Consider the following 26,935-nt stretch of genomic DNA (forward strand, 5'->3'; position numbering starts at 1 on the left):
CAGTACAGGCTGCAAAAGTGAGTGGGAAAATTGTCTGTGCTGGAGAAATCAAGCCCTTCCAGTGCTTCACTCTGGAAGGTGGAGGAAGAGTCAGGTATCAGCTGCGGGGTGGTTTAGGAGGGCTCAGGATCATAAAAGCATCAGGATCATGAAGCATCTGCATGTCAGCTGTGAAATGCTTGATGAGACATCCTGGGGGTGCTAACTGGTGTGCTTCAGGGAGCGATAGGTGCACTGGCCCTTGGGTTCTGCTTCAGTCAACGCCATACTCAGCCTACGTGAGCACGGGAAGACTGCGTCTGTCTGTGTGGTCATCTTCAACATACCTGTTGGATTGAAATCAAGTAAAAGCGCTCAGGGAGCCACTTCTTAAACCGTGTCCTAGCTGTAACTTGAGTCTGCTCCATCAGCAGTGACAAGTGAGCAGTTGCAGTGCTACGACTGGCATTAACACGCTGAGGTTAAGGGCAGTGACGCAAGCAAGTACCCAGCATCAAGCTGAGAACGTCCTGTGGTCAGCAGACCAAAATAGTCAGCGGCCCAGAAGCGTGCCAGTGAAGCGGGCATGGGTGTGACAATACATGTACATTGAGGTGCTGCAGCTGCTTGTGAGCATTGCTGGGACATCGCTCGAGCGTGCAGGAGCAGCTTTGCCATCTCCTCATTTGGGATGGGTGCTTCATGGACTAATTAAAGCAACCATTGCAATACCTGATGAGAAAACACCGCTATGGTATATGCTGCTGCTTTGCTTGTATTTGAACTGGGTGACTTAAATGTGGTTGATGCAGCGGCTCTGCAGGGGAAGCCGTTTGAGGATTTTATTGGCATTTCTATTTATTGCATCGTTAGTAGCAGTAGAGGGTTTTGCTCTGTAACAACAGGCTCCTTTGGTTTATGAAGTGTGTGTAAATCCGCTCCCGAGCTCCTGCAGTGCAGTGTGCTGAGCCCTGCGCTCACGCAGGCAGCGGAGCCTTTTGTAGGACCCCTGCAAATAAAATCCCAAGAGTGGTATTTTGATTAATTACAGTGCCGCAAGAGTGGGTGTGAAGGTTTGTATCGCCAAGTCCATAAAGTAGAAGGGATAAGCTAGTTAGCATAGATGCTTTTGTTCATGTGTGCACAATGAGATTAACCAAGAGCCAGGTAGTCCCAAAAGTTGACGGGCAAGAGGCTGGCGACATCTGCATGAACGTGGTGTTGGGACTGCAGCCATGTGGCTGCGTTAGCTGGGTGATGTACCTGGGTGTATAAGCCCCATACAGAGGAAGGCTTCGGACCAATGCCAGCATGACCGGCAAGCTCGGCACATGAGCAGGATTTTGTGCTGGTGCTGGGTTTTGTGCTGTTAGCGAGGTGGCAAAGGCAGGAACCATCTAATAAGCTTCTGCGACTTTGTTTTGTTATTGCAGAGCCGTTGCTGAGGCATTTGCAATGTCCTGATTAGCTGACAAAAAGCAAAGCAGATGTTCAGGGCTGCATGTTTTCCATCTTCCCATGGACCCTCAAGTACAGTGACTACGGGAGCGTGGGCAATGTGTTTTATTAATCACAGAAAAAAACAAAACATTTATCACCCAATGGGCTTGCTGTGCTTCCTTGGGTGAGAATGTCAGCCAGCTTCTTAAGCATGACCCAAAATAAATACAAATCGAGTTCTGCATGCTAACAGCAGGCTAAAATCGCTGGTTGGGAAGTTACCGATGAGCAATTCCTGTAGCAGGTATCTGACTTCTGCCTTGTCCTTCTGCTATATGAACAAACGCTTTAGTCTTCTTGCTCTTTTTCCCCTTTCAAGCTCCGAAGACAGAGCTGTTCCGCACCTCCATGTGTTGCTGTCTGTGCTTCAGCTCCCGACTTCGCTTCCGTTGGTGCATTAAGGACGTGGGAGCAGGATGCAAACACTCGCTTTTCCCTGCTAGGCTGAGTCAAACTGCTGCAAACTTATTTTTCTTGGCAAATTGAATGCCAAGGTCAAGCAGAAGCAGTGTAAACTTGTAACAGGCAGTAAGAGAGCTATATTTCTTAATAAAATTGTGTTTATCGGTTCCATGGAGATTTTTATTTGTGTTTTTCAGAGTAACGGTTTGGCTCTGATACTCATGGCTCCGCCATCCTGGGGGTATCCCTGCGGGGGGGCTGGGAGCTTGTACTACTTCTGAACTTTGGTCTTTTCTCATTCAGTGAGCCTGTAAGATGGAAAAACTGCTCCATTCCTCGTGCAGAGGTACAGGGAGCGTTGTCAAGGGCAGGAATGGCAGTAGTGCAGCCAGGTCTGGAGAGCAGCAGTGGGAGGTGGCTGCTGGTCTCTTTCCCCTCTCCGTCGCAGCGGTCAGGCAAGTGTTCCCTTTAATTTATCAGACGTGTCCTTTCCCCTTAGTATTACTGATTCCTCTCCTTTACGTTTCCTTCCTTTCATTCCTCCACTGCATGAAATTTGAAAATGCATATCTTTTCAGAGCTGGCAAGAAGTTAGTTTGATTCATGAGGATTAATTTCAGGTGTGGCCAACTTTACATAACCTCTTTTTAATTGCTCATTAAAGAGTAACAAGTTGCTGGTGATTGGAATTAATTTTTTCCCCTTGCAGGCAGCAGTGGCATGCCAAGGTCAATGAAATCTCAAAAGCATCTGTCAAACACCTGGTCTGCTGGGATTGCACTGCTCCTGACAGACGTACATTTTTAACCTGGCTGCTATGTATTCACTTAAGCTGCGCTCGGAGAGCAGAGGGAAAGTGCAAACAGGGAAAGCGTTCGGAAGATTGGATTTTTCTCGTGTGAAAATAGCTCCCTTTTCTTTCATATGTTTTTTTTAAGATAAAAAAGAGAAGCAAGCTGCTGCTGGTAGCATTGGGAGCATTTTTCCTGACCTGGTCCAGCTGTACAACCCGTATTTGAGTCCAGGGGATCAGGTAGGGGAGCGAGTTAATGGGCAATTAAATAATACAGATGCTCTGGCTAGTTTTAACAAGGCTCAGAAGTGGTTTCCAAACTTGAGGACTTTGCAGTGCTGCCTGCCTGTCCCCGGTGGAGCCAGGACTGCCATCAGCAGCAGGCAGCGTGCCAGCTCGGCACAGCTGGTCTTGCAGCACGCCGCAGCAGGAGCTGCTGCAGCGCTGCAGGCAGGGAGCCTCTCAGCCTGCTCCAGGCATCGGAGGTGGGTTGTGGTGGTCGTGGTTTGCTTTTCTGTGTGGGTTATCCAGCTCTGGACCAACTTCCTCGGGCGGCTCGGCTTTGCGCTGCCCAGCATTGCAGGGTGATGCCCAGAACAGCCTGTGCACAATGGTTCAGGCTGGGTTCAGCATTTCCTCCTCCGCATCCTTCCATTTTCTATTTCTCCTGCTGTTGGTAGCTCTGATAATCTTTTAGAGCTGTTTCTTTGACTGTTCTTTACCAAATGATATAATTGGGCTTTGTTGATCCCATCCAGTGGCTTTTTGCAGGCGCAGTACATCAGGCTGTATCTGGAGCGGGCTGGCCTTCACCTTCTATAGAATCCCAGAATGGTTTGGGTTGGAAGGGACCTTAAAGACCTCTAGTTCCAACCCCCCTGCCCTGGGCAGGGACACCTTCCGCTAGACCAGGTTGCTCAAAGCCCCTCCAACCTAGCCTTGCAAAACCCAGTGGTTTAGATCCATGTGCACTGGAATCTTTCAGCATAATTAACAAAAAAAAAAAAAAAAAATTAATATTCTGAGACCTTTGATCTTTCCAAACAAAAAGCCTTTAGAAACTTTTGTCTTTCTGTCTTTTTTGGCAGTTATTTGGTGTCTGTGCAAACACCACAGCTTACTCCCAAATCTGTTAATTTTTTTTGGACGGAGGAGGTTGCTGGGATTTAGGAAGATGTTCAGTGTTTTTCCCCTTTTCTTTTTCCTTCCTCTGTCATAGTTGTATATGCCACTTGACAAGAGATCCTGGCAGCCTGCTTCTCCAGAACAGTAAACAGAGCCAGTGCTGCAGTAGTTAGCAGATAAATAATGTATTACAGCCTGTCAAATAAAGCTTTGAGCAAATACCACTTTAAAGGGTCATATATTGTGAATCCGAATATTACCCTACAAATCATTATTTTCCAGACCCTTTTGATTCCTTATTACACACACTGTGGCTCTCAGAACAGGTCACCTTTTTCAACTACCCCTAAACCTGACAGAATTAGTATTAGCAATATTTCTGCTATTGATGTTTGTTTAACCAGCATAAATAAGCTCAAAAATCATCCCTCAACTCTTCTCTCCTTCCAAAAGCCCTTGCAGATTATTTTTTTTGCTATCTCAATTGGAAATGTGGCACATATGCACCTTTATTTTTTAGATGCTTGTTTTGAGATTTTAGGGAATATATAGTTTGATTGGTTTTTAGGAGAAGCCTTCCTAGAAATTTAAGAGCCTGTTAAAGTATAGCTAGAAGTTTTGCTAATACGAGTGTGCAAAGAGGATAAACTATATTGCTGGGATGCCTGGGTGCAGCTAGTTTGAAATTCAATATCTACGTGAAATTTACAGAAGGTGGGTTTAGGAATATCTCTGAAAAATAAAAACCTCATAAGCTGAAGATGCTGATTCTTGCACAGCAGGAGTACTATGCTTTGTAGTATTTGTGTTTAAAATCCCTTGTAAAACTGGTGTGACCATGTTTTATATTCTTTCCCGGTGTTTACAGACTAGCAAAGCCATGCAGTAACTCTCGGACGAACCCATGCACTGATAGGTATGGACAAAATTGCAGAAAAAGCAGTCCAGAGTATTGCTTTGTCCATGCGGCTCAGCAGTTGGTATTCCCGTCGTGGGATAAGTCTGAGGAATATAGATTCAAGTCCCAAAGCACAGACCGAGCTGATTTTCCCCATCCTGGCACCCCGGGGCTGCTGGAAAGGCTGCACCATGGAGGTAATTGGTAAGCAGCCTGGGAGGTGCCACTGCTTTTTCTTGTGGTGTTGCTTTAGGAAAAGTCCGAGCTGCGTTTTCATTGTGCTGCGCCACGTTTCCACTGGGTATTTCCCTCTCGCGTCGATGGGCTTCGAGGCTCTTGCTGATTTTGGTTGATCTTAAATGCTATTTGAATGTATGCCAAGTGCAGCCCCTGGAAAGGCGTGATGGTTATTTTAACAATCTTCTTCAGCAAACAAAGCAAGCAAAAGAAAATAAGCCGTAGTTCAGCATACAGACCAAAAATGCGATGCCAGGTTAGGAAGGGTAAGAAATTCTGCTTCTCAAGCATGAGGGTTTTTACATCTATTCACGGGTTGTATGGTGATGCTAAGCCCTCTCCAAAGGTTTTGGTGCTCTGGCATCCTTCCTCGGGCAATTGCGGAGCCGGTGGTGCTCTCTTGAGCATGGTTTGGTCTGGTAGCGGCAATGAAAATACACTACTCTCTCTTTTTAAGCAGTTTTTTATATTTGCAGTCTCTGATTAGACAGGGTTTCAGCACTGGGGTTTTAGGTAGAAGTTTCCCATATTAACGCTATTGGTTATGACAAACTTAATGAGGAGGGAGGAGAGTCAGCTGGAACGAGAAGTCTTCCCCTGAGGAGTGTCTGGTACCCACGTCTGACCTTTTTCTGAAGGAGGGATGTCCTGGGGGCAAGTTGAAAGGCACCAATTTCATCTTATATTTTCTTTCTGAAACACTGCAGCGTCTCAGCCGAAGCCCCGCATCCCACCGCACCGAGCCTGAACTGGAAGGGGCGATTCAGCCCTTACCCCACGACTTACGGAGCACCACGGCTGCAGGTCCATGCTCACAGAGACACAATGCTGTTTGTACCCCTGTTTCAATAACTTTTCCTGGTTTCCCTGGTGTTTCCCAGAATGGAAAAGTCCGCATTGATGGAGGCGGGTGGCCTGACTCTACAGAAGCAGTTGCGATGGCCCGCCTCCACGGTTAAGCAGGACCTGGAGGAGGTCCTCCTGCCCGTGCCAGATGGCTCCTTAGCCATCAGAGCTGCTTCATTTCCCGGCAATGAGCCTTGCAGCTGTTGGTGGCAGAAGGAGAGATGAAAGGAAGCCAATGTCCGTGTTTAAGAAGTTCCAGCATTTTCTTGGAATAAAGATGTTTCTCATGGTGGTGTCCCTGAATTAGTTCAGGCTGGATGCTTCTCAGAGGCTGGCATTTGATTTCCCACAGGAGAAGGTGGACTGGATTAGTTGGGAAAAAAATTGTGACGTTTGGAAGCAGAGGGTCTGTTGTTTTATAGTAGATCCTTGTATTGCCTTTCTATAAAGTTATGCAGCGAAGGGGGTGTGGAAGCAGAGAAAATTGTCTGTTTATTTGCCTTCTGCTCTCCTCATGTGTTGAAGCCTTTCTTCCATTCATTGAAGCAAAGAGAGTAGGGTTATTTATTCAGACGGAAAGCTAAGCTAGAAGGAAGCTTACCCCACATTTCAGGTTATAGAGGAACATCAAGATGTTCACCCTGTCTGATGTGTTTTTTTTTTTTATTTTGGGGGGGTGGGAGTATTTAACACATGTTTGAGATTATGCATAGTCTTTTAAATGATTGTAAAGTATCCTAATGTGGTATATGGACAGGTTACTGGGACTGGGCTAGCGAAGCTGGGTCAGGCTGGCAGTGGGAGAGTGAAGTGCTGTGCCCCATTTCTTCTGCCTTCTTACCCTCCCATAAATGCCTTTGATTTCCTTGTGTGTCATGTTGGCTTTTAATGAATTTCAAAATACTGCCTATTATATTTTAGACTAATTTCTTCAGCACCTCGAGCATCCTGGCTTGTGGGAAGAACACTGGAGAGCGTTATATTTCATTATTTACTGTATCTTTGCTGGTGTGTGGATGCAGAATCCACTGCTGGCACCAAGTGGCTGCGGGCGGAAGCTGCTCCAGAGGTGTTGGACTCACCGGTCCATCTGCATTATGTGTGTAGATTTTGGGGCTGCAGTTTGGAGAGGGGTAGGACACCCCCACACACACCCCAGTTCCCTCCCCAGTTTCCCAATGGTGGGTGTCACTCACAGGAGCTGCTCTGTCCTGTGCTGGCTGGCACCCTGCGATGCCGGCTGAGCGATTGCCTTAGCCGTGCTTTTCCTTTCTTTAAGATATATGAAAGGGAAAAAGGCTGTCAGAGGACTTGTTTGCTTGTAATAAATCTCGGCGTGCTCTGCCCTGCATCCTATCCTTGGGGCAGGGGGGTTGGGTTTTCCCCCGCCCCGAGTGACTGGAAAACTAACCTGTACAGTCATGTCACATGCGTGAAGGCAAAGGATCATGATTACCTGGGAAAGGATGCTGGTTTTCCTGCCTTTGAAATACCTGGGGGGTTTTAACAGTTAACACTGTTCATAGGCTGTGTATTGAGTACTGAAAGAAAAATTAATGTAGGCTTTGCACACTCCTTCATTTTCAAGTGGAGATGATGGGTGAGCTGTGTTCGGTTGGCCAGAAGACATTCAAGAAGGCAGGAGAGCACAGATGTGGTACCTCTGCTCCCAGACAGGGAGGTGGGAAAGGGGGTGTCAGGGGTAGCTGGTTTGTTTTTTTTTATAAAGCTGAAGCCAAGGTTTTTCCACTTACAAATCATTTGAAACCCAATTTCTTTATGAATAAACATGATTGCTAACATATCAGAAAGAAACAGGCAGCATTCTCTCACCAAAATTTTTCTTTTTCTCCATCATCTTTAAATGACATCCCCTGTTCATCGCTTCTGTAATTAATTTAAACATACCTGACACTAGCTTGGAGGCAAGATTTGAGCTTTCTTTACCCATCGCCATGATTTCGTTGCTTTTTCTCAGTTCAGTGGTGATTATATTTGAATTTGAAAAATGGTTGTTGACCAGCTCTTGTTTGCCAGCCCTTTCCAGGCTGGCCTTTGCAGTGAACGCCGCTGCGTGCCTGTGTATGGGAGAGCATAACGCTTGGCTGCCAGGAATTGACTTGGGGCATCTGTGAGTGTTTCGATTTAATGTTAGAGGTGTTCATTTTTGAAGTGAGATAAACCAGGAATAAGAAGGATTAATTCCATGGTTTTCAGGCTTTTTTATTTCTTGTGAATAATATTTGTATGGTGTTTTGACTCATCACTGCACCTGATGACCACCTGCAGAAATTAAAAGTTGGAACCAGTTTTGGAGCCCACAGGGAGGGGAAATGAGTTCATTTATTCACAGTGTCTCAGGACAATTTTGTACTTTAGAGATTTTTGTAATTAAGTTCTTTGAGTTCCTTCATCTTAGATTTGTTTTACCTTTATTTTGTCCTTCAACACAACCTCCCAACTGTGTGATAAATGCAAAGAGCTTTAGTCTCACGCAGTGGGTCTGCTGCAGGTGAGGCTCTTGCTACTGCTGTGATCAAGACTCAGGCTACGGCAGTAGGATGGGTGCTCTACTTCATATGCAATAAATTTTGCCAGGCGCCAAAAATATTGCAAGCATCAGCATGCTAATTGTGCTCCACGTTGTGATACTGCTGCTCAGAGCTGGTGAGATCCTCGTACTTGAATATTGGAGTTATTTTTAACAGACGCTGTAGAAGGGTTTGCCTCCAGAAGGGCTTTTCCCGCCTGCCTTGGCTCATGTCTTTGACAGCCGATGCAATAGCACTGCTTGATTTGTATTTTCCCTGCAGTACAGAAGAATCCCCAGTGCCCGGTCTAGACCAGATTGCCCAAACCCAGAGTTTGCATGTTTTGCAAACCTCTGTCCATCCTTTCCTTGCGTGCGTGATGGTTGAAAGTGTACCAGTAGTACCTGCCGGGAGACTTTTGGGCCAGTATGCTTCGTTTTCATAATGTAAAAGGATTAGCAGGTGCCAAGTGTCATCAGGCAACCTCTTGGGGGAAGAATCTGTGATGTGGCCATTTAGACATACCGGTCCAGCTGCAGCTTCCCACCAAGGAAATCCCTAAAACCCCGAGGGCCAGAAGCTGAGAAGGTGAATCACAGGAGGAATAAGCGTTTTTCCCCATTGCTTATTCTCTAGCTGTAAACGTTTAATAATAGGTGCCACTAAATAAGATAACTCAGTTTTCAATAGTGACATTTGAGATGCAGAAGTTAGTTTGCACTGAATTTTACAAGTAATCCTGCTTAAAGCATGCTTCTCTGCCTTGCTCCCAGCTGCATGGCTGCAAATGTTGATTGCAAATTACAGTGTTATTCTTAATGTACTGACTTGCCCCAGGCAATCCTTAAACCATAGGTGTGTTTCATCATCTTTTAATTGGGAAAGCCGGAGCGAGGGGAGCCGAAGGGCTCGCTGAGACCCTCTGCAGCAGCAGTGGGCCAATTGCTTTGAACATCTCAGGGGCACGGTTGAAAATGGGAAAGAAAGAGGAAAGCTGAGCTGAAATGATGTGGTTATCATTGCGCTCCTGTTAAGACTTCTTCAACGTTCTTAAAGTTGGTACCAAAAGGCTTTGTGTGAGACACGTCAGGAAAAAATGAAAATGAAAAGAGTTTTTTTAAATTTTTCTTTTCTGGTCTTTTTTGCATCCAGTAGCGCAAATCTGACTGCAATCTGAACGCCTGGTTACAAAAAAACTGTGAGGAGTTGGCCCTTTTCTATTTCCCCATCTGCAAGACTGCAGGGAGCTGTGCTGCTTGTGTTACCCCGTGGAGCTGCACAATGCCTGCTCCTTAATGCAGCGAGCTTCTAGATGTGGACTCAAGACTTTTCTAAGCATATTTCACCACTTACGAGGTTGATTTGAGATATTCAGACCCGCTTCTTATCCTTTAATAAAAGATGCTATCTCATGCTCTGCTAAAACTTGGGATATTTGAAGGTGGTTGGTAGAAAAATACTGGTTTGTGTCTTTCAGGCTGAAATTAGGAATATTATAGTAGAAAAAAGCATCGGTGCTGCTTTTGAAACAGTACTGACTGGGAATTTTTGTGTCTCTTGGGTATTGTAAAACTTCTTTGCCTTCTTCAAACATGGCAGAAATGCTTCCCTCTGCTTTTTAATGAAGAACACCTACTTTTCCTCCAAATGAGTTTTCCCTCTCCTTTCCCCAGCACGTAAGAAGGGGAGAGACCAGTGTTTTGCATCATGAGTATACCCTAAAGTCTGTATCGGAAACCAGTAAAAAGCTCCATCTTTTGTCCCAAATACTGTGTGGACCACTCAAGCAAAAGCACAAGGTACTAAGAAGCAGAATTTGTCTGGTTGGGAGCTGCCTCCAAACCTTCCAGCCCTGGCGCTTCATGCATTTCAAATGTGGTAGGAATCACGTGGTGTCCTACCGGGAAAAGCAGCAAAAGTCTGGCTGACATGCTAATAACCAAAAAATATTTACCCCCAGCTTGGTATTAGCATGGAAATGGTAATAGCTTGTTTGCAAGCAGCCTAGTCGCTCTATAGTGTAGCTGAAGAGCACTGTATATTGAAAGCATATATAGCCGCCGCGTCTGGAGTTCTGCCTACACGCGGATTGAAAGCAAGGCTGGTGGATCTGCCAGCTTTCATCTCCCCACCTTGATCTCGGTCAGGTGCCTTGCTGGCTTTTGTGTTAGCTGTGTAATTAAGCACAGAAGAATGGTTGAGGCAGAAATGGTTAACTCACCAGGCAATATAATGTCAAGTTAGTGGTACTGAGTTGTTCCATAGGAATTTAAAAATTAATTTTGTTGTTAAATGTCATTGTCTGGCTTGTGATCAGCTATAGTGTAGGTTATATGCTTTCTGATAAATATGAAGGAAATCAAATAAGGGATCCTGAATGCTGAGATCTGTGAAATCAAAGTCGGTTGAAGTCGAATGCTGATGTTTCTAGAGCCACAAAGAAGTGGGGGGAATAAAAGGAAAAGATGAAATCTGCATTATTCATCTAGCAAAGACATGGTGCTCAACCCCAGCACCTTCCCAAGTCAGGAGAATTGCTCTTCCCTTCTCCCCTGCAACAAAAGCCAGGAGAGCATAAACTAGTGCTGGAGAGATGGATTAATGGAGAAGATCCTCCTCTGCCAAAAGGCTCGTGGGAGGTTCTGCAGGGGCCTCACAGCAGTGTTTGTAAAGGCGTTGAAGAGGCTTAGGAGAAGGAGAACTTCTGGGACTGGGCAAGGTGAGATCTGGAGACCTCCATGAACCTTCCCTTGCTGAATCCACCTCTACAGGGTTTGGAGCAGAGAAGAGCTACAATGAGACTTAGTTTTAGCAAGATTTTTCTTCCCTAGTTTTTTGACCACCAGCCCCCTTTATATCAATCACAGAACCATTCCTACACATCCTTCTTTTGAAGCACACGCTTGCACGTTAGCTCAGTCCTGCGCAGATTTTCAATCGATCAGAAAATGTCACTGCAGCAGCCAGCTTCTTTGGATGCTTATCCAGATGTCCAAGCTGGAAGTGCCTGTGAAGAACACCTTAGTATTTGTTCTTGCTTTTCACACCTTTGGAGACCTGTGGATGCTAGCTTGGTTTCAAGTTAAAGTAATCATCCTGCCCTTTCAAGTCCAGCTCTACAAATGCTGTCCCCCTGCGAGATAAAACTAGGAGCGTGAGATACAAAGACTTCTTCCACAGGTTGTGCGAGGAATGGCACATAGGGAAAATGTTGGTTTATTGATGGAGACAGTCTTGGGGGAAGCGAATATTCAAATGCGTTAGGGTCTTTCCTTCAGCAGTGTTTCCTGCAATGCTCATTTTGTATTACAGTGCCTTTTTACACCCTTCCCCTGGATGGAGCTTTCTGCTGCACGGCCTTGTTTTCATCTCTCTTTATTTTTTTTCCCCCTCCCTTTCCAGTTTGAGCGGCATGACCCAGTGGAGGGGCGGATTACGGAGCGGCAGTTCGGCAGCATGCTGCTGGCCTACAGCGGGGTGCAGTCCAAGAAGCTCACTGTCATGCTGAAGCAGCTCAAGAAGCGCTTCCAAGACGGAGAGGTCAGTGGCGTCGGTGGCAAATTTGGGAAGTTGCGGTGGGGGCAGCCGTCCTGTACCATGCTGAGAAATGAATAAGCAATCTCCATCTTAAGAAAAGCACCCGCACCTTGTTACGCAGTGCGGGGAGACACGCTGACTTTGCAGATGATGAATACTTCGCTAGCAGCAGGGAGATGGAAGAGGTGGGAGTGCAGTGGTCAGTGTCCAGGTCAGGGTGTAGGCTTGCCCCGATTAAAATGGATGCTGTAATTTTCAAAATTTAAATTGGCTGAATGGCACCCTGGGTCTGGAGCCAGAATAAACATTGAAGACGTGTTGCAAGTTACTGGCTTGACCTTGGATTAATTAGCTTCTGTGACTGGGTAGTTTATTATTTAGTTATGAACTTATGTGAAAAAATATTTGAATTACTCATGATTTAGAGAGGAATAAGGTTGCAGATTCTACACGTCTTAATTTAGCAAAAGACCTTGGAATAAGACACACGTACCAAAAGGACGTGCTTTTTCAGGTAAGGCAAGTATGGACTGCTAAATTACTTCAGTATTAGAATTTCACATCTGCTTCTATAAAAATGGATTTTTCTTTTATTAACTAGGTTATAAACAAGCAATTAGTCAAAATGAGAATGCATGGAAAGTCTTTGGCTGTGTATTGGGTCAGTCTGACTGTTTTGGAGCCGCTTCCTTCTGACATCAGAACTGGTGTTTATTTCTTAACTGGATTAGATGCAAAGTGTGTTATAAAACGCAAGTCTTGGCCGGGGTGTAGTCCTTTTTTGTCCCTTTCTGGTGCCTCAACTGGTCTCCTGTGATGTGCAGGAATCCTCGGTTCACGTGAAGCCACTGCAGTGACTTTTTTTCCCCCATTTTCTCCCTCTTTCACTGGTGCTGGAGGAGAATTTGGGTGTACTGAAACAGCAGAGCACGTAGACTAATAGGTCTCTATTAACTGCAAATAATGCCAGAAAGTTAAAAACTGGAGGAAACCGTAAGCGAGCCAAAAGGCCACACTCAGAGTTGCGTTCCTGCCAGAGGAGCCGTGGTACCTCCAGCTTCTCGTGGCCTCGGGGTGCCAGCAAGAGCGGGTTGTTTTGGGGTTTTTTTGCAGATTCCCTCCTCTTCTGTAGGAAAATAGGTTCAATATTTAAAAGGCTGTTATCAATAGATGGTGTCAACATGTCATCGGAGCTGAGATGTGTTGTGTGGTAATATTTGGAAAGCTCACTTCTCAAGCTGTTTGTCACCGGCTTAAATAAGCCTATTGATGTTTCCAAGGTTGTGTCCATTTATTTGATCTTTGAGCGAGACGCTGCAGATCCAGCTTTTCCAATACCTGTGCTCCTCTTGAGTTTTAACAGGAATCATTTGATTACTCTTGGAAAAAATACTTAACTGTGACATGTGTCTAACAGAAGATATCAGCTCTGGTGTTAAGGTTCCCAAACTGCTGATTCTTTTACTGTGATTTGGGGTTTTTTATATATATATATATATATATATATATATATATATATATATATACACACACAAATATATATTATCAAACAGTATCTGGGTGTATGAGAAATTAGGCAGAGGGAGTTATTTTAGAAGGTTTCTTACAGCAGATGTTTTCTTCCTTTCATGTGTAAGCCAAGACCTTGGTATCTGTGGCAGAGGAAGAACTTTTTGGTTTTACCTTATTCCTCATCCCCAAATCAGCCAGATTGTGTTTCTATTTGCAGATAACCGGATTCAGAGCAAGTCTTTATTCTAAGGACTTTCAAGGAGAGAAATTTGGGAATAGGACGAAAATTGGTGGAAAACACCTGATTCCTTAGACAGGGGGAATGAAACACCCAAAATCCTAAAACGAGATGGTCTCTCTGTTAACAAGTACGAGATATTTAGTGGTTTAAGGAGATGTAAAGGATGCCTGGAATACCAGACACTTTGCACTGGAGGCAGATAAGCCTTTTTTGCAGCCAGGGCAGCTCAAAGTCAGTGCTTATGGAGAGCTAGAGAAATCAGGCACTGAAATCCTCCACTTCAGCAGGTCTTAGCTCACGGAGAATCCAGCCTGGTGCCTAACTTTGCATTGTCTTTTATACAAGAGAACCTTTTCTTGAAAGTTTGTGGGGTTCTTTTTTCCTCTGGGCTATTTTAGAAGACCCTATCCCTTGCAGATTTGTGTGCAGCACTTTGTATCTAAATACACTTACTTACTTTTATTGGATCACCCTGGTGCAGCCGTCAGTGTTTTTACATAGCTTAAGTTTCCCCATCTCTTTAGAAACAGAACCACTGTGACCAGAATCATGTTAACAGCCTCTTGAGCTTTCTAGATAACTTATTCAGGGATGGACTCGCAAAGTTTTCTTTGTAAGCGAATGGAGTATTAAGCCAGAGAGCGTTCTCCCACTCGAAACCGCAGAAGCTCGATGCTGGCGTTGCTTCTTCCTCTGTGTTTGTAACCCAGATATCTGCAGAGCAAGCAGCTGCTTCGGTCCGGTTCTGCTTTACTCCCATCCTATAAAAAGGGAGCGGAGCCGGTGCTACCTACTACTCTCTCTTCAGCTCCCAAACCTTGGAGAGACGTTAAAGCCCCCCAGATGCTTCATTTATCCTACAGTACTTTCCAGTCACTGAATACCTTGTAGGTCAGAGCGGTTTACGATGCAAACATGTTTTGCAGAATTTCTCTCCAAATCCCTTCGTTTTCACACTTCACTGGCCTACTTCTGTAGCAGGATAGTATCGTTATCTGCACAGTTTACTAACCTGCTGTAACTCCCCTCTACGCCAAAAGCAGTACAGGTTTCCAGAGAAAGTGGGAACAAAACGATGTTGATAGCGTGATGCTGGGAGGGGGGATGGCAGTATTGTACCAAACCTACCTGGCAAGCTTTACCTTGGAAATGCCATCTACCTTGCAAGTGCTTTCTTACAAATCTGCTAAGCATCATCTCCATTGTCTGATGCAATTACCTTTTCTGCACAAGGCACTCCTGGCAGCCTCCAAAATGTTAAAGCTCTGGTTTTAATCTAACCTTTAGCCATTTTCCTGCATCGTTACTCTACATTCCTGCTTTTGAGTGGCATGTTTTCTTGTGTTAATTGATAATCTGCTTTGTTTTTTTTTTTCTTGAGGAAAAATCCCATCTTACCCTGGGTACAGGAACTCCTCTGCGTATTCAGCAGAGCTGCCACACTCTACTTTATTTAAAATTGCCTATGATCCTCCCCCTTGCGTTTTACTTACACAGCTGCTTTTCTCCTCGTAAAAAAGGACTGGAGTCGTCGGCAGTATTTACAAGCAAAGTATTTGGTTTCTGTCTCCCTAACAGCCAGAAAAGCAAGCTGACTCTTCAGAACCTATTGATTCAGGTCACCTTCTACATGTGCTTCAGGGGTTGTGTAGCATATTTTTCTGTTGCGATGGCAGAAGGTGGGAGTGGGATGTAATTCTCCCCGGCTGAATCCTGGGTTCCCAGGTGTGAAAAGCCCTATCTTTTGCAGAAGGTGTTTGAGCTGTTGCGAGATGCACGTTGCAAGCAGATGCGTGTTTCTGGGGTCTGCCTGCTTATGTATCGCTAGTATTACTTAAATGATGAAAGGATTCAGGCTTATGAATCAACAGCTAGATCTACAAATGCCTTGAAAGAAGTGATCACCCAGGTCCCATAATTGCTTACCCTGGTCCTCTCCAGAAATGCAATTTCTTGTGATTCCAAATGAACACAAGCCTCTAATACACAATAGAAATATCTATTGGTCTGTCAATGGAGATGTGAATAACTTATGAAGAGCCGAGCAGCACTGACAAACGCATCGATGGGCAATAGATCAATTCCCATACCCAGGCTTCTGACTGATGAAGGCGATCGTTCATCTGTCGACTTATCGGTGCGATGCTGAGGCTGTCCCAGTCTCTGATTTTATTTTTGTAGCTGGAAAGGAATCAAGGCTGATGCCACCTCAACTACAGGATTTATCAATAAAATACTAAGTTTCATAATACCGATGGCATTTTTGCTACGGAGATTCAGTATCTCTATCCATGTGAAAGCCCAGATTTGTAGGGCGCCTCCGTACGTCATTGCTTTTGCTTTTTCAGCTGGTGAAAGGACCACAAGTTTATGTATGTAAGCATGTAAACCTTCCCTGTTACCCGCTGAAGCAATAGCAACCGCAGTGTTGGTACTAAACAAGGGGCCGTTTTGCACAGGCAGCAATGCTGTTTGGCCTTGTCATCTGCCATTTTGTGGTGGAAAATTCCAGGAAAATGCCAAGTTTGGGGCTCTTTGCTTAGAATAGCTGCTGGGATGCTTTGCGGCCACTACTGCAAACGTCAGATGTCCCAAACGGAGCAGATGAACCACAGCACAGTGTCTTCTGCTGGCTTGAAAGTGGCCACACACCTCCTGGTTCCTACAGGCTTTCCACATTTTTAGTGCTCTGTTCCCAGGCAGGAACATGTCAGTCGGAAAATGCATAGCAGGGAGGCATCTGGATGGGTATGTGAGTTGCAAAGATATTTTTCTTCTCTAGATCTGTTATACAAACCAGAGGAATCTTTGCAGTATTTCCTGCACAAGTACCTGTTTGATCGATTTATTTTTTTTTGCCAGGACAGTATTTTATTTAATTATGCCATACATCATCTAGCATACCGCTTGGGAAGCGGAGCAGGTATACATTTAAAGAAAGCTCCCTGTACAGTAAATGGGTGTGGGTTTGGTGGTTTTTTTTTCAGATCCATTATCCATGTGTGCATTTTGCTACCTCATCCTTTTTGGTCTGGATCCACGAATCCAGCACTGGCAGAGCCTGCTGTTGCACTTGTTGGTGTGCACACTGTGCACCGTGCATCGGCGGTGCGTTGCCGCTTGCACAGTTACAGCAAAGATAGGAACAAGCTGCAAATTTTCTGTAATTCTTCTGCTTGCGATTCTAGAGGCACCGTGTCTGTATGAGAAGATCATAAAAAATGTGCTTTTTCTTTCAGAACAAGATAGGTGGGTTCTTCCCTGATTAGAAAGTGTTGGTAAGGGTTTGAGCAGGGTTACAATGGATCAAATAATTTTTTTATTTGACAGTACCTGCTGAATGTGTGCTCTTCCATCCAGACCACGAAACCGTGCTGTGTTATGCAGTTGGGATTTTTAGTACCTTCCTATATCATTCTGTCGTGCTAGACAGGATAGGAGGGGCCTAAACCTGGACTCCTCTTGACAAGCTGATTTATTTCTTCAGAGAGGAGGGCTGAGTGGTTATTACTGTGGTGATGATTTACCTCCTTCGTTGGCTCCAGGCCATGGCCGTGGTGGGGGAATTTGGAAGCTGCAGCTCTTGTCCCAACGCTGATGCAGTCGTGCTGGTGCTAAACGGGTCAATAAAATCAGGTGTTGTGTAGTGTAACCGGGTGGGGGTCCTGGAGCTGTGTTTCTTGGCAGCCGCTCCCCCGCAGTGCTCCCTGCCATGTCCGATCGGTGCAGAGAGGAACGTGTTGCTTATCCCCTGCTTGCCCGTTGGCTGTGCTGGGATGCAGCGGTGCTAGCGCTGGGGGGATCTCAGGATGCCTTTCCGTGACTATCTGGATGCACGGCTGTAGGCGCTTACCAAGCACATGCTCGCCTGTCCCAGGGTGAGCTGAGCCCCGGGCGACTGTGCCAGTAAGTAGAGCAGACGGCGATCCAGCCCGGCAGCCATCCTGCCATGAGCAGCAGAGCTAACTAGGGCACGTCTATGCGTGCTGTGGTTTGCAGTGTCACCTTCTGCGACGCTGGGTAAGACGTGGATCCCCCAGGGATCGCTGAATCTCTTGTGAGAGACTGTGCAGCATGTCAACTATTTCATTATTGTCATTGCAAGCATGCAGGCTTGGGAAAAAATATGTAAACGAACCTGCTTGCAGCAGTCTCCGGCACCTCAGCACCAAGCTCGTGGCGTGTCCATCCCCCAGGCAAGAGCTGACTGCAGAGCGAGTGCTGGAGAAAGGCTTTTTGGTCTCTGCCACCAGTGACTGTGCTTGGGGAGGCCATTCCCATCATATGACTGATGGGGCTGGGAGGGGAGCAGAGGTGTTTAATGTAAAGTACGAGTCACAACCCATATCCGCAGGTGTCAGGGTAGGAGTGTTTTAAGTGTGCAGGTTAGTTCTCCTCTGGCTACAGCTTTGTGCCAATGAGTCACTTTGTCGTTGCTAATCCAAGTACTGTCATGATCTTCTTTACCCATCACTGTAAGACCATCTTTTCTCCATTGCAGGGGCTGACGTTTGAGGAGGTGGAGAGCTTCTTCACGTTTCTGAAGAACATAAATGACGTGGACACGGCTTTGAGCTTCTACCACATGGCTGGAGCTTCACTTGATAAAGGTATTAAAACTTACGAGACGGACAGGCGCTGAAAGCTTGAGGGAGCACAACTCATGCCGTGTCTTTGGACTGGGGAAGCTGTCTAATGAGCCCAGTCAGATGGATTAAAAACATACGGAAATCTCAGCTCCTTCCTGTAATGAAAGGTTTTACTCGCTGCAGTCTGTGGATAAAGAGGGATTTCAGGTTTTATACTTCCCCAGTGTTAGATATAGAGAGGGAAAAAAGGCTGAAATGTATAGCCTGAATAGATTAGGAAGCGGTGATATCATGGTGACCAATTAGTAAGCAGTGATATCATGGTGATACCTTCAGCCGGACCATTCAGCCCTGATGCGTGCAGAGGCAAGATGACCTAGTGAGCATATGAGGGGCTCTGGTACCAGTGCCCAGGCACAGCGGTGTTTCTTCATCCCCATCTTCTGGAGTGACTTTTTTTCCTCCTTTTACAAAGTACTTGAGAAATTATTGTTGGCAAAGACAACTGGTGTTACAAGAAGTTTTCTTGCGAACTGTATCTGCTGTAGAGGTCTCTGCGATTGACGCGGCAGAGGCACTAACCAGCAGTGGAGATGGTGGCAGGAATATTTTAAGCCTAGTTTTGTTTCAGCTTTTCTTAAAAATGAGAGGCTTTGCCTAGAAATAAGAGCTGTGTGTGCTTTTCTTTTCTAGATTTTTTTTAAGAATTGGGTTTTTTTAAAACACTCAGACCGTGAATATTTTAAAAAAAAAAAAAGATGGCAAACTCGTTAAAAGTTTTTCAGGCTAAGTGGAAACTTGTGTCTACTAGAAAGTTAATGCTGATGTATTTAGGCAGCTGCAAAATTAAATGTTTAGGAAGTAAGCTATTCTTCCAACTGCTGCTGTTGTGGGAATATTAAGACATTAATAGGTTTTTGGGCAGTGGAATTAGAGGGAGTCAAACGTGTAACATCTCTTCTTGCGTGTGTCAGCAGCCCTCCTCGTCTTTGATTTTTTGGGGGGAAATCATCTGTGCTCGTTGTTTTAGATCACCATTATCTGAAGTCTTAAAGTTAAAAGACGGTGATAGGATTTTCTTTCATTCAAAAGTAAAAATATGAAGTACGGATGTGCTGCTGCTGCGCAGAGCCCTTTCTGCAGCGTCCCACGAGGAGGTAATAGCCCAGCAAATCCAATTTACTCGGTGCCTACAGTAAATTAGCAATTGCCCAGTCATAGAATATGTATTTGTGGACTATTTAAGTCCGTGTGCAGTTGGTAAATCAGTGTGATTGCTGTTTAATTATGTGCAATTAATGAGCTTGTGCTGGAGCCACAGCCGTTGAGCTGGGAGTATTTGGCTGAAGTAAGTAAACCTTGGGGAGGGTTGGTGGTGTGCAGGGTATGGCTTCAAACCGCTCGTGGGCTCTGCTGTCCCTGGACCCCCATCCCTGCCCGCAGGGTCCCGGCTGTTGGGAAAGATTTCCCCGGACTCAGGCAGAAGAGGAGGGTTATTCTGCAAATCGCCTCTTTGCGTGTATCTGGTAGCTGACACGAATCGTCCCTTGTATCTTTTTGTGCTGCTCAACCCAGAGATGCTCCTGCGTATCTGGCAGGACATGCGAAGAGAGCATTTTACTGCGGCCCTAACAAAGGTGCAAAGCAAGCTGCAGTGAAACGCATGGGTTTTGCAGTAAATGGGGTGTACTCTTCCAAAAGTCGAGCTTTTACAGGGTTGCTTATTTAAAAACCAACAAATGTACAAATTACTCATCGTACGGGGGGGGGGGAGGGAGTGGAAGAGGATATTTTGTGTGTCATATAAATTGCTGCTAACCTAATCCAGCAAACGTTATTATAATTTTAGAAGTGCCATTTAAAATTGAAGAGGAAAAAAAATGGATGGCAGCAAACAGCCATAGCTTGACAACCTGTTTTCTGTGTTGAAATCAAGTAGTCTCTTCATCTAAAAAGGATCATAAACCTCTATTTTAATGACCCATAGAATAACACACAGATTATTTGTTAGTCCATCTTTCATTTTACTGGAAACATGATAGCCATCATTCTCTTAAATCATAAGCATTACTTAGAAAACTTTCCCAGCCTGGGCTTACAGCTGGCAGCAGGACAGGAGCCGAATTCGTCGCTCATTCCCCTTTCGAGGCGAGGGTGTGAGTTGCACTTTTTTTTGGCACCGCCTGCAGCCAGACTTTCCAAGCAGCCGTTCTTCTGGTGCCGGCAGAAAGCCAGGGCCTAACTCCTTTGTGTTTCAGGGCAAGGCACAGATGCGCTTCGCTAGGGATGGGCCAAGGCGAGGGGAGACGGCTGAGCCTGCTGCTCGCTCCGGTGGCTCGGCTGGCTCGGAGTGGGGCTGGAGCCCAGGAGGGGTTAATGGAAGATCATTTTATTTGTAGTTTGGAGCTTGAAACAGCTGCAGACTTGATAGGGAATTTGGAGGGAGGTAGAGTTGAGTTTTGAGTGCAATGTGTATTTGTCATCGAATTGCTGCTTGCTTTAATCTGCCTTTGGAGCTGGATGAAAGAAGTCAGTCCCCCATGGAGGAACAGCTCAGATCGCTCCTCTGGAGTAATGGCACATAGTCAGTGCTGGTAGTTGGGTGGGGAGGACTTCTGTAGGGTCGGTGAGGTTGGCAGGGATCTCCAGAGACCCTCTAGTCCAACAGGGTCACCTACAGCAGCTCGCCCAGGGCCACCTACAGTCAGGTTTTGGATATCTCCAAGGGTGGAGATGCCACAGCCTCTCCGGGTGTGTAAGAAAGCCTGGATGAGTATTTGCGATAATTTGTGAGAAGAAGAGTCGAACGATGAAATCTGGTGTCCCGCAGAGGCAAGTCAGGGTCACGGGTTGTCACCTTTGCCCTCACAGCAGTGCTTTGACATGTGTGTATGTGCGTGTCCCGACGGAGAGGGACCAGGGAAGTGCTTGGCACTGTGTCCTCAAGCAGGAGGGGTCTGGAGCTCACCTGCCCTTTGGTTTTAGTGCATGCACGATTACGGTGCGGTGTTTGCTGAGCACAGATGCAACGAGTTGTCGGGCAGAGCTCTGTCACAGCAGAGGATGCCTGTCCACAAGGCTTTAAGAAATCAGCTCGGTAACCCTGAGGACAAGCTCTCTGTGGATCAACAGCCCCTGGAAGATGCAGAATACCTTTCAGTTTTGAAACCACTTCCTGTGTTGGAATCTCCTCTCTTTACTTATTTATGACTGCGAATGTTACATAAACAGTGGATCAGCTCTGCCTTTGGCCTGGTAGCTCCACTTTTTTCCTAGAAGCATGATCTCCATGACTTTCTGTCATGCTCCCTTTGATGTCAAAACAGTTTTTACTCAGCTGCAGGGCTGCAGCCTCACATTTGGAGAAGAAAAAGAAAAATGTGCTGTGCCACAGGATTGCGTAGGGTTTGTACATCTCTCTTCTGGATGGATATTCCGGTATGTACACGTGCAATTGGAAAAAATGTTAAATATATTTTTGCTAGCTATATTGTCAGTGATGGCATCCAACGTTTCTAACTGGGATGCTTAAAATGAAACGTGTATATCAACGTGAGACCCTACGTAGCCTGATTTCTGGGAGCCCAAAATACGTATGTCCTGCCTCCGCAGCTGGGACCGCCCAGGGCAGGGAACCCTGCTCCTGTCACCCTGGGTGCCATTCAGGAAATGAAGGCAGCAGCCCAGCTGCCCATTATTTTGGCCAAATGTGTGATTAATGTCAAGATGGAGGAAAAAAAGTGAAGTTTGCCATCTGGCTAGGCTCTCGCCCATAGAAAAGCCCTGTTTGTAAGCACTTGGTGAGGCATTACTCATGGTGTGGTTCTGAGAATTGGAGTGGAAAAAAAAGATAACTGTGTCAGACACTAAACTTGCATAAAATAACTCGGATGGCTCATTAAAGGAACCAGTGGGAGGCACTAACACTTGAAATTTTAAAAGCCTCATGGCTTTTCAAGATAGAAACGTGGAACTCATTTTTGGTGGCATAAAATCCAGGGGACTTGCCTGTGTAGAGATGGATGCAGCCACCCCAAAACCCCAAATCTGGACAAGCTTTGTTTTAGGAGACGTTTCCCCAGACAGAACCTATTTCACTTTGTGAAATGGTAAAGAAATGACACTGGGAGGTTTACTTCAATTTTATTTGCCTCACTGAGATACCTTGTAGTCTGCAGCGTGTGCATCAAAGTGGAAAGCAGAAACGCTTTCCCCTTCCTTACGACTCCTTAAAACCCAACAAAATCGTTACCGAGCACAGCGCAGTCACGCAGTCCCTGTGAAATAACATTTTTGCAGAATTTTTGCATCGAGGAAGAACGATGCCATGGAGGTGACACTTGTGCAGTTGGATTAATAATGGAGGAAGCAGTAACCAGCTGCCTTAAGTACAAATTACAGCTGGTAAAACTGCGGCCGTGAAAAATAAATAAGCACACGTCGAAGAGGAGGGAGGGATCAGGCGACACCCTGTAGAGATGGAAGGAGGGGGATGAAAACTCCGCAGAAAAACATGACTTATCATTAAAGAAATCATTCTAACTCTTTTTTTTCCGTATAAGGCTGTAGCAAATAACTTCTTCAGCAGGGTACCCAAGGCACCAGGGGAAAAGGATGGTATCAAAGCTTGGTTGAGCACCTTTAAAGATTATTTCCATTTAAAAGGAGTTAAATGAAATTTGGTGTTGCTGTCTCAGGAAATCCAGATTTACTTTTGCTGTGTGAAGGCCTGGGTCTCGGGTAAGAGATGGTTTATAGCGCTTAAAACCTCTGCCGTTGCCAAAGTTGAGGTGTTTTAAAGTGCCTCCCTAGCAGAAGGACTTTCTGGGGAAAAAATAAGCTAAGAAATAAGTTTCTTTAAACTCTTTTACCTAAACCTCTTTTTCCTTGAGCTTTACACATGTTACCAAAGTCCCCCAGCAACGCGCGTGGCAGGTAGGAATTACAGCGCGTGTTTTGCAGCTGGCTGGAGCCAGGACTGTATTTAGGGAACAAGCATCGCCTAATTGGGGAGGAGAAAGGCGCCTTTTACAAAGGCATGTATAAAATCCAGAGGCAGGGCATCTCTCTTGGTAAAAAGGACTATGCCATCCACCTTTTGGCTCCGGCGTTTGCTGCCGCTTCACAATTGTGGCGTTTGATCACAGAGGACCTATAAATACTGCATTACACCCGTGCAATTTATAGTCACCCTCTGCTCTGTTTTGCTGGCCATCAGTCCCTCCCCTCTCAGATCAAGGGGGAAAGCTGAAGGCAGCTTTGTCACTTAATTTGTGAGCGTTTGATGTCAGTGTGAGCTAACTAAACGGCGGACCGTTAAAGCCCTTTTTGGAGGGCTACTGCCATCTAATGCGCCCACTCGCTTGTGTTGTAGTTAATTCAGTCGATCATATTGCATCTTGCTGGCTAATCCGTGCGTATTCAGAAGAGAGCTGAAAGGAACAGGATGCACGGAGGTGGTGGCTGTCCCTGCACTTAAAATGTGAATTCCACAGTCTCCTTTGCTACCCAGGTTTTCTTGAGAGCTGTGCTGCGTGCATGGCGCGGTATATTCTGCAGCCTGGTTGGTGTGGGTGGGCTGGGAGAGACGTGCGGTCTCCCCATAGCTCGGTTGGCAAGGTTTGGGCGTAAGGCTGGGGAACAAATCAAGTTTTCTTTAATGATTATGTTGCCTCTGCCCTCTCCAAAGCAGGCTCTGGCTGCCAGCAGGACATGCACAGAAGCGGCAGCCGTATCCTGACTTACGGTGACAGAACTGAAATATAGGGTAATAACTGCAGACCAGAGCTACATCTCTCATCTAGGAAAGGATTTTAACTCAAAAAGAATAATTGCAGGGAAACAGCGGGTGCGTTCTTGAGATTATATATATTTTAATCCACCTTGTGTTTAATTTCCATTTTCTCCTGCATTATTTAGTAAAAGGAGGGATTTTATAGGGGAAAAGGACCTGATGATGGCTGTGGATTCCTCCCCAAAAACCCCAAACCTCACTCAGGGGAGCAGAAATAGGGTGGAAAGAACCAATAATCTGAATATTCATAAAAAAAAAAATCCTATTAGAAACACTTTATGCAGTTTCTAATTAATCCGGTTATGGTATAGATGGAGTGCTTATTTTTTCCTTTCTGACGTGTAACTTCAAAATTTCTGAAGGGCCAATAGCTCTGCAAAGGGACCGGAGTGCGTGAACCCAGAAGGATGCTGTGGATGAAAGCAGAGGCTTTTTTTTTTTGTTTCAGTCTGATTTTGTCACACCACTTCCCTCTCTTGCCTCGCTGAAGGGGAGCTCTGCAGCTAAATGTTCCTCCCAGTTGCTATGGGCTCACGGCCGTGGTGCAGAGTCTCTCTGGACGGGGTTTCCTGGTGTCAGACTTTGTAGGAAAGCAATTTAACTTAAGATACGCTCACGTTCATGCAAAGCCCTTCCGTTTTATCGAGTATCTGGAAGGGAGCAGGGTGTTTCAGCCCTGACAGTGACACTGAGCTGCTCTTACCTCCCCTCCTTCCTTCAATTAGCAGCCATCAAAGGGAGACTAGAGGACAGCCAGATATGCATGAATATATGTGGAGAAACAGCTAAACCAGCCCAGTGAAGATTTTTTTTTTTTCCTTTATGCAGCAAAATCTACTGCATAACTCTGCCAGATTGATAGCTCCACAGATTGCTCTTTTCTAGAGGCGTGAATAAAACTACCGCTTGCTTCTTTGCTGATGAGCTCAGCTGCCAGTCAGGGTGGGGGGAGTGAAATAATTCATTACAACTCTTTATTTTATTGCAAGGTTAACCTTGTCTGCTCGCTGCAGAGCCTGTTGCAGGGAGAGATGGGTTCGTTCTGCAATTATTGCTTCTGGGGTGCTTAACAGGAAAGCCAGCTTTTCTTATTCCCAGCCTGTTGGAATAGTTGGTTCATAGATGCTGTCAGAAGGAGCTGCCTTGTTGATCAAGCCCATGAGGAGAGGTTTCCCACCTGGTGTTTGCTGTAGTGCTGACACTTCTGATTTTGTAAGGGAGGAAAAAAACATCTCATCTCAGTGTTTTTAGTGTTTATCTTGAACGCACAGGTATCAGCACGTCGGTGCTCACCAGCAGCCTCTCCACACCCCGTGGGGTGTTGCAGTAGGAAGGCGAAGGCTTTGAGGAGCCTGGTTTTGAGGCATGCGTTGAACAGGCTGGGGACAAAGCCTATTTCAAACCTCTTTGAACATGACATGTTTTCGTAAAGGCAGTTTTCCGTGGAGGAACAAGAGTCTTCCGCTCCCCTGCCTGCGTTGGCCGCAGTTGGCAGATCATGACATCTCGCTAACCTTGTGCCCTCCCTCCCTTGCAGTGACAATGCAGCAAGTGGCCAGGACGGTGGCCAAGGTGGAGCTCTCCGACCACGTGTGCGACGTGGTGTTCGCACTCTTCGACTGCGACGGTGAGTGACCTCAGCCTCGCCAGGCTGGGCAAGAGTCGATCCGGGGGAAGAAATACAGGGAAAAATGCCAGCCATGAAAGCTTGCCATGGCCTTGGCTCTTCTTGCCATGCTACTGTCTGCTTTTTGGCCGTGGATCTGTACTGATGCTCCTGCCCTTCTAGGAAGGGTATCTGATGGTACCCAGCTTCCGAGACGTTGATCTTAAAGCACTGGACACAAGTGTTCGGCATGCACAGCTTGCTACACAGCTTTTTTTTTTTTTCCCCTCCCACAAAACTCTATTTTGTTTAAGAGAATGAGCTATTGTGCTCCAGTGCTGGCAACAAGCCTATCTGGTTCTTTGTTATCTCCAAAGTCCTGGACAAATATCAGCTTAATTAATGGCAGCTCTGTACCCTGCTGGGAAGCTCATTGCTTTGCTGGCCCGCAGAGGACGTGAGCGCTTTGGGGTAGCTTGTTGCCCCACTGAAGCAGTCTTGGGTTGATTTAATGAGAATTATTGGCCTCTTTGCCACCAGGGGGTGATGGCAGCAGTTCAGACTTGGAAAGCAGCAAAATTCTGCATTTGCCCCAAACTATCAAGCCAAAACCAGAGACCTTGCTGGCACCCTGCTTCTCCAGCACAGTCATCGGGATTTGGCAGCTCTGAGCGGCAGCAATGATGCATAATTAGACAGTTGTTTGCTTTCTGATCTAAATATGAACATTAAAAAAAAAATCTTTATTTTATTCCTTGTTGTCCCTCTTGCTTTCAGCCCCACCTCCTTCTTTGCACCTTTCAAAGGTTGCATCTCTTGTTTTATTTTTCTCTGTGCTTCAGTACCACTTTCTGATACCATCCTCAAGCCAGATGATCAGGCTGGAGATTAGAGCAAACCGAACCGTAGCCAAATATTCTCTGTTTGCATCCTCTCATAGGAGAATCTGCTAAATATTTTGATAGCAAACCTTTGGGGGGAAAGACTGTGGTTGCCAGAGGAGTCCCTGTAAGGAAGGAATCAAGTGGAAAAGCAGGCGCAGACCTGATTTTTTTTTTTTTGGTTTGGTTTTTTTTTTTTTCTGTTTTCACTCAGTCAGTGTTTATAGACATTACCATGCACACATCAAAAACCTGCAGCGCTGCAGGGAATTTTACTTGCCCCTTGATAGCTTGCTGGAATTCCGCTGCCCAGATTTGCATTCAGATGTAACGCAGGAAAAAAGCTCTGAAATAAAGTAACTCATTCATGAAATACAATGATGTGGTTCCCCGTATCAGCCAGAGAGATTTTTCTCTCCTTTGATCTGGGGAAACCGATGGCGCTGTGGGTTTGTTTCTTGAGG

The 26,935-nt window shown here is 45.7% G+C and overlaps 1 protein-coding gene across 2 annotated transcripts in view; it reads left to right on the plus strand.

The window, feature by feature from the left end:
- The window catches only part of MICU1 (mitochondrial calcium uptake 1), a 109,533-nt gene that overhangs the window by 80,897 nt on the left and 1,701 nt on the right, over positions 1 to 26,935 (plus strand). For both annotated transcript variants that reach the window (XM_059821115.1, XM_059821114.1), the window contains 3 exons: positions 11,714 to 11,851; positions 18,103 to 18,211; positions 25,522 to 25,611. In XM_059821115.1, the coding sequence (XP_059677098.1) occupies positions 11,714 to 11,851; positions 18,103 to 18,211; positions 25,522 to 25,611 (337 nt within the window). The remainder of the gene's footprint in view (positions 1 to 11,713; positions 11,852 to 18,102; positions 18,212 to 25,521; positions 25,612 to 26,935) is intronic.

This window comes from Gavia stellata, chromosome 9 (genome assembly GCF_030936135.1).
Source record: "Gavia stellata isolate bGavSte3 chromosome 9, bGavSte3.hap2, whole genome shotgun sequence".
Lineage (NCBI taxonomy): Eukaryota > Metazoa > Chordata > Aves > Gaviiformes > Gaviidae > Gavia > Gavia stellata.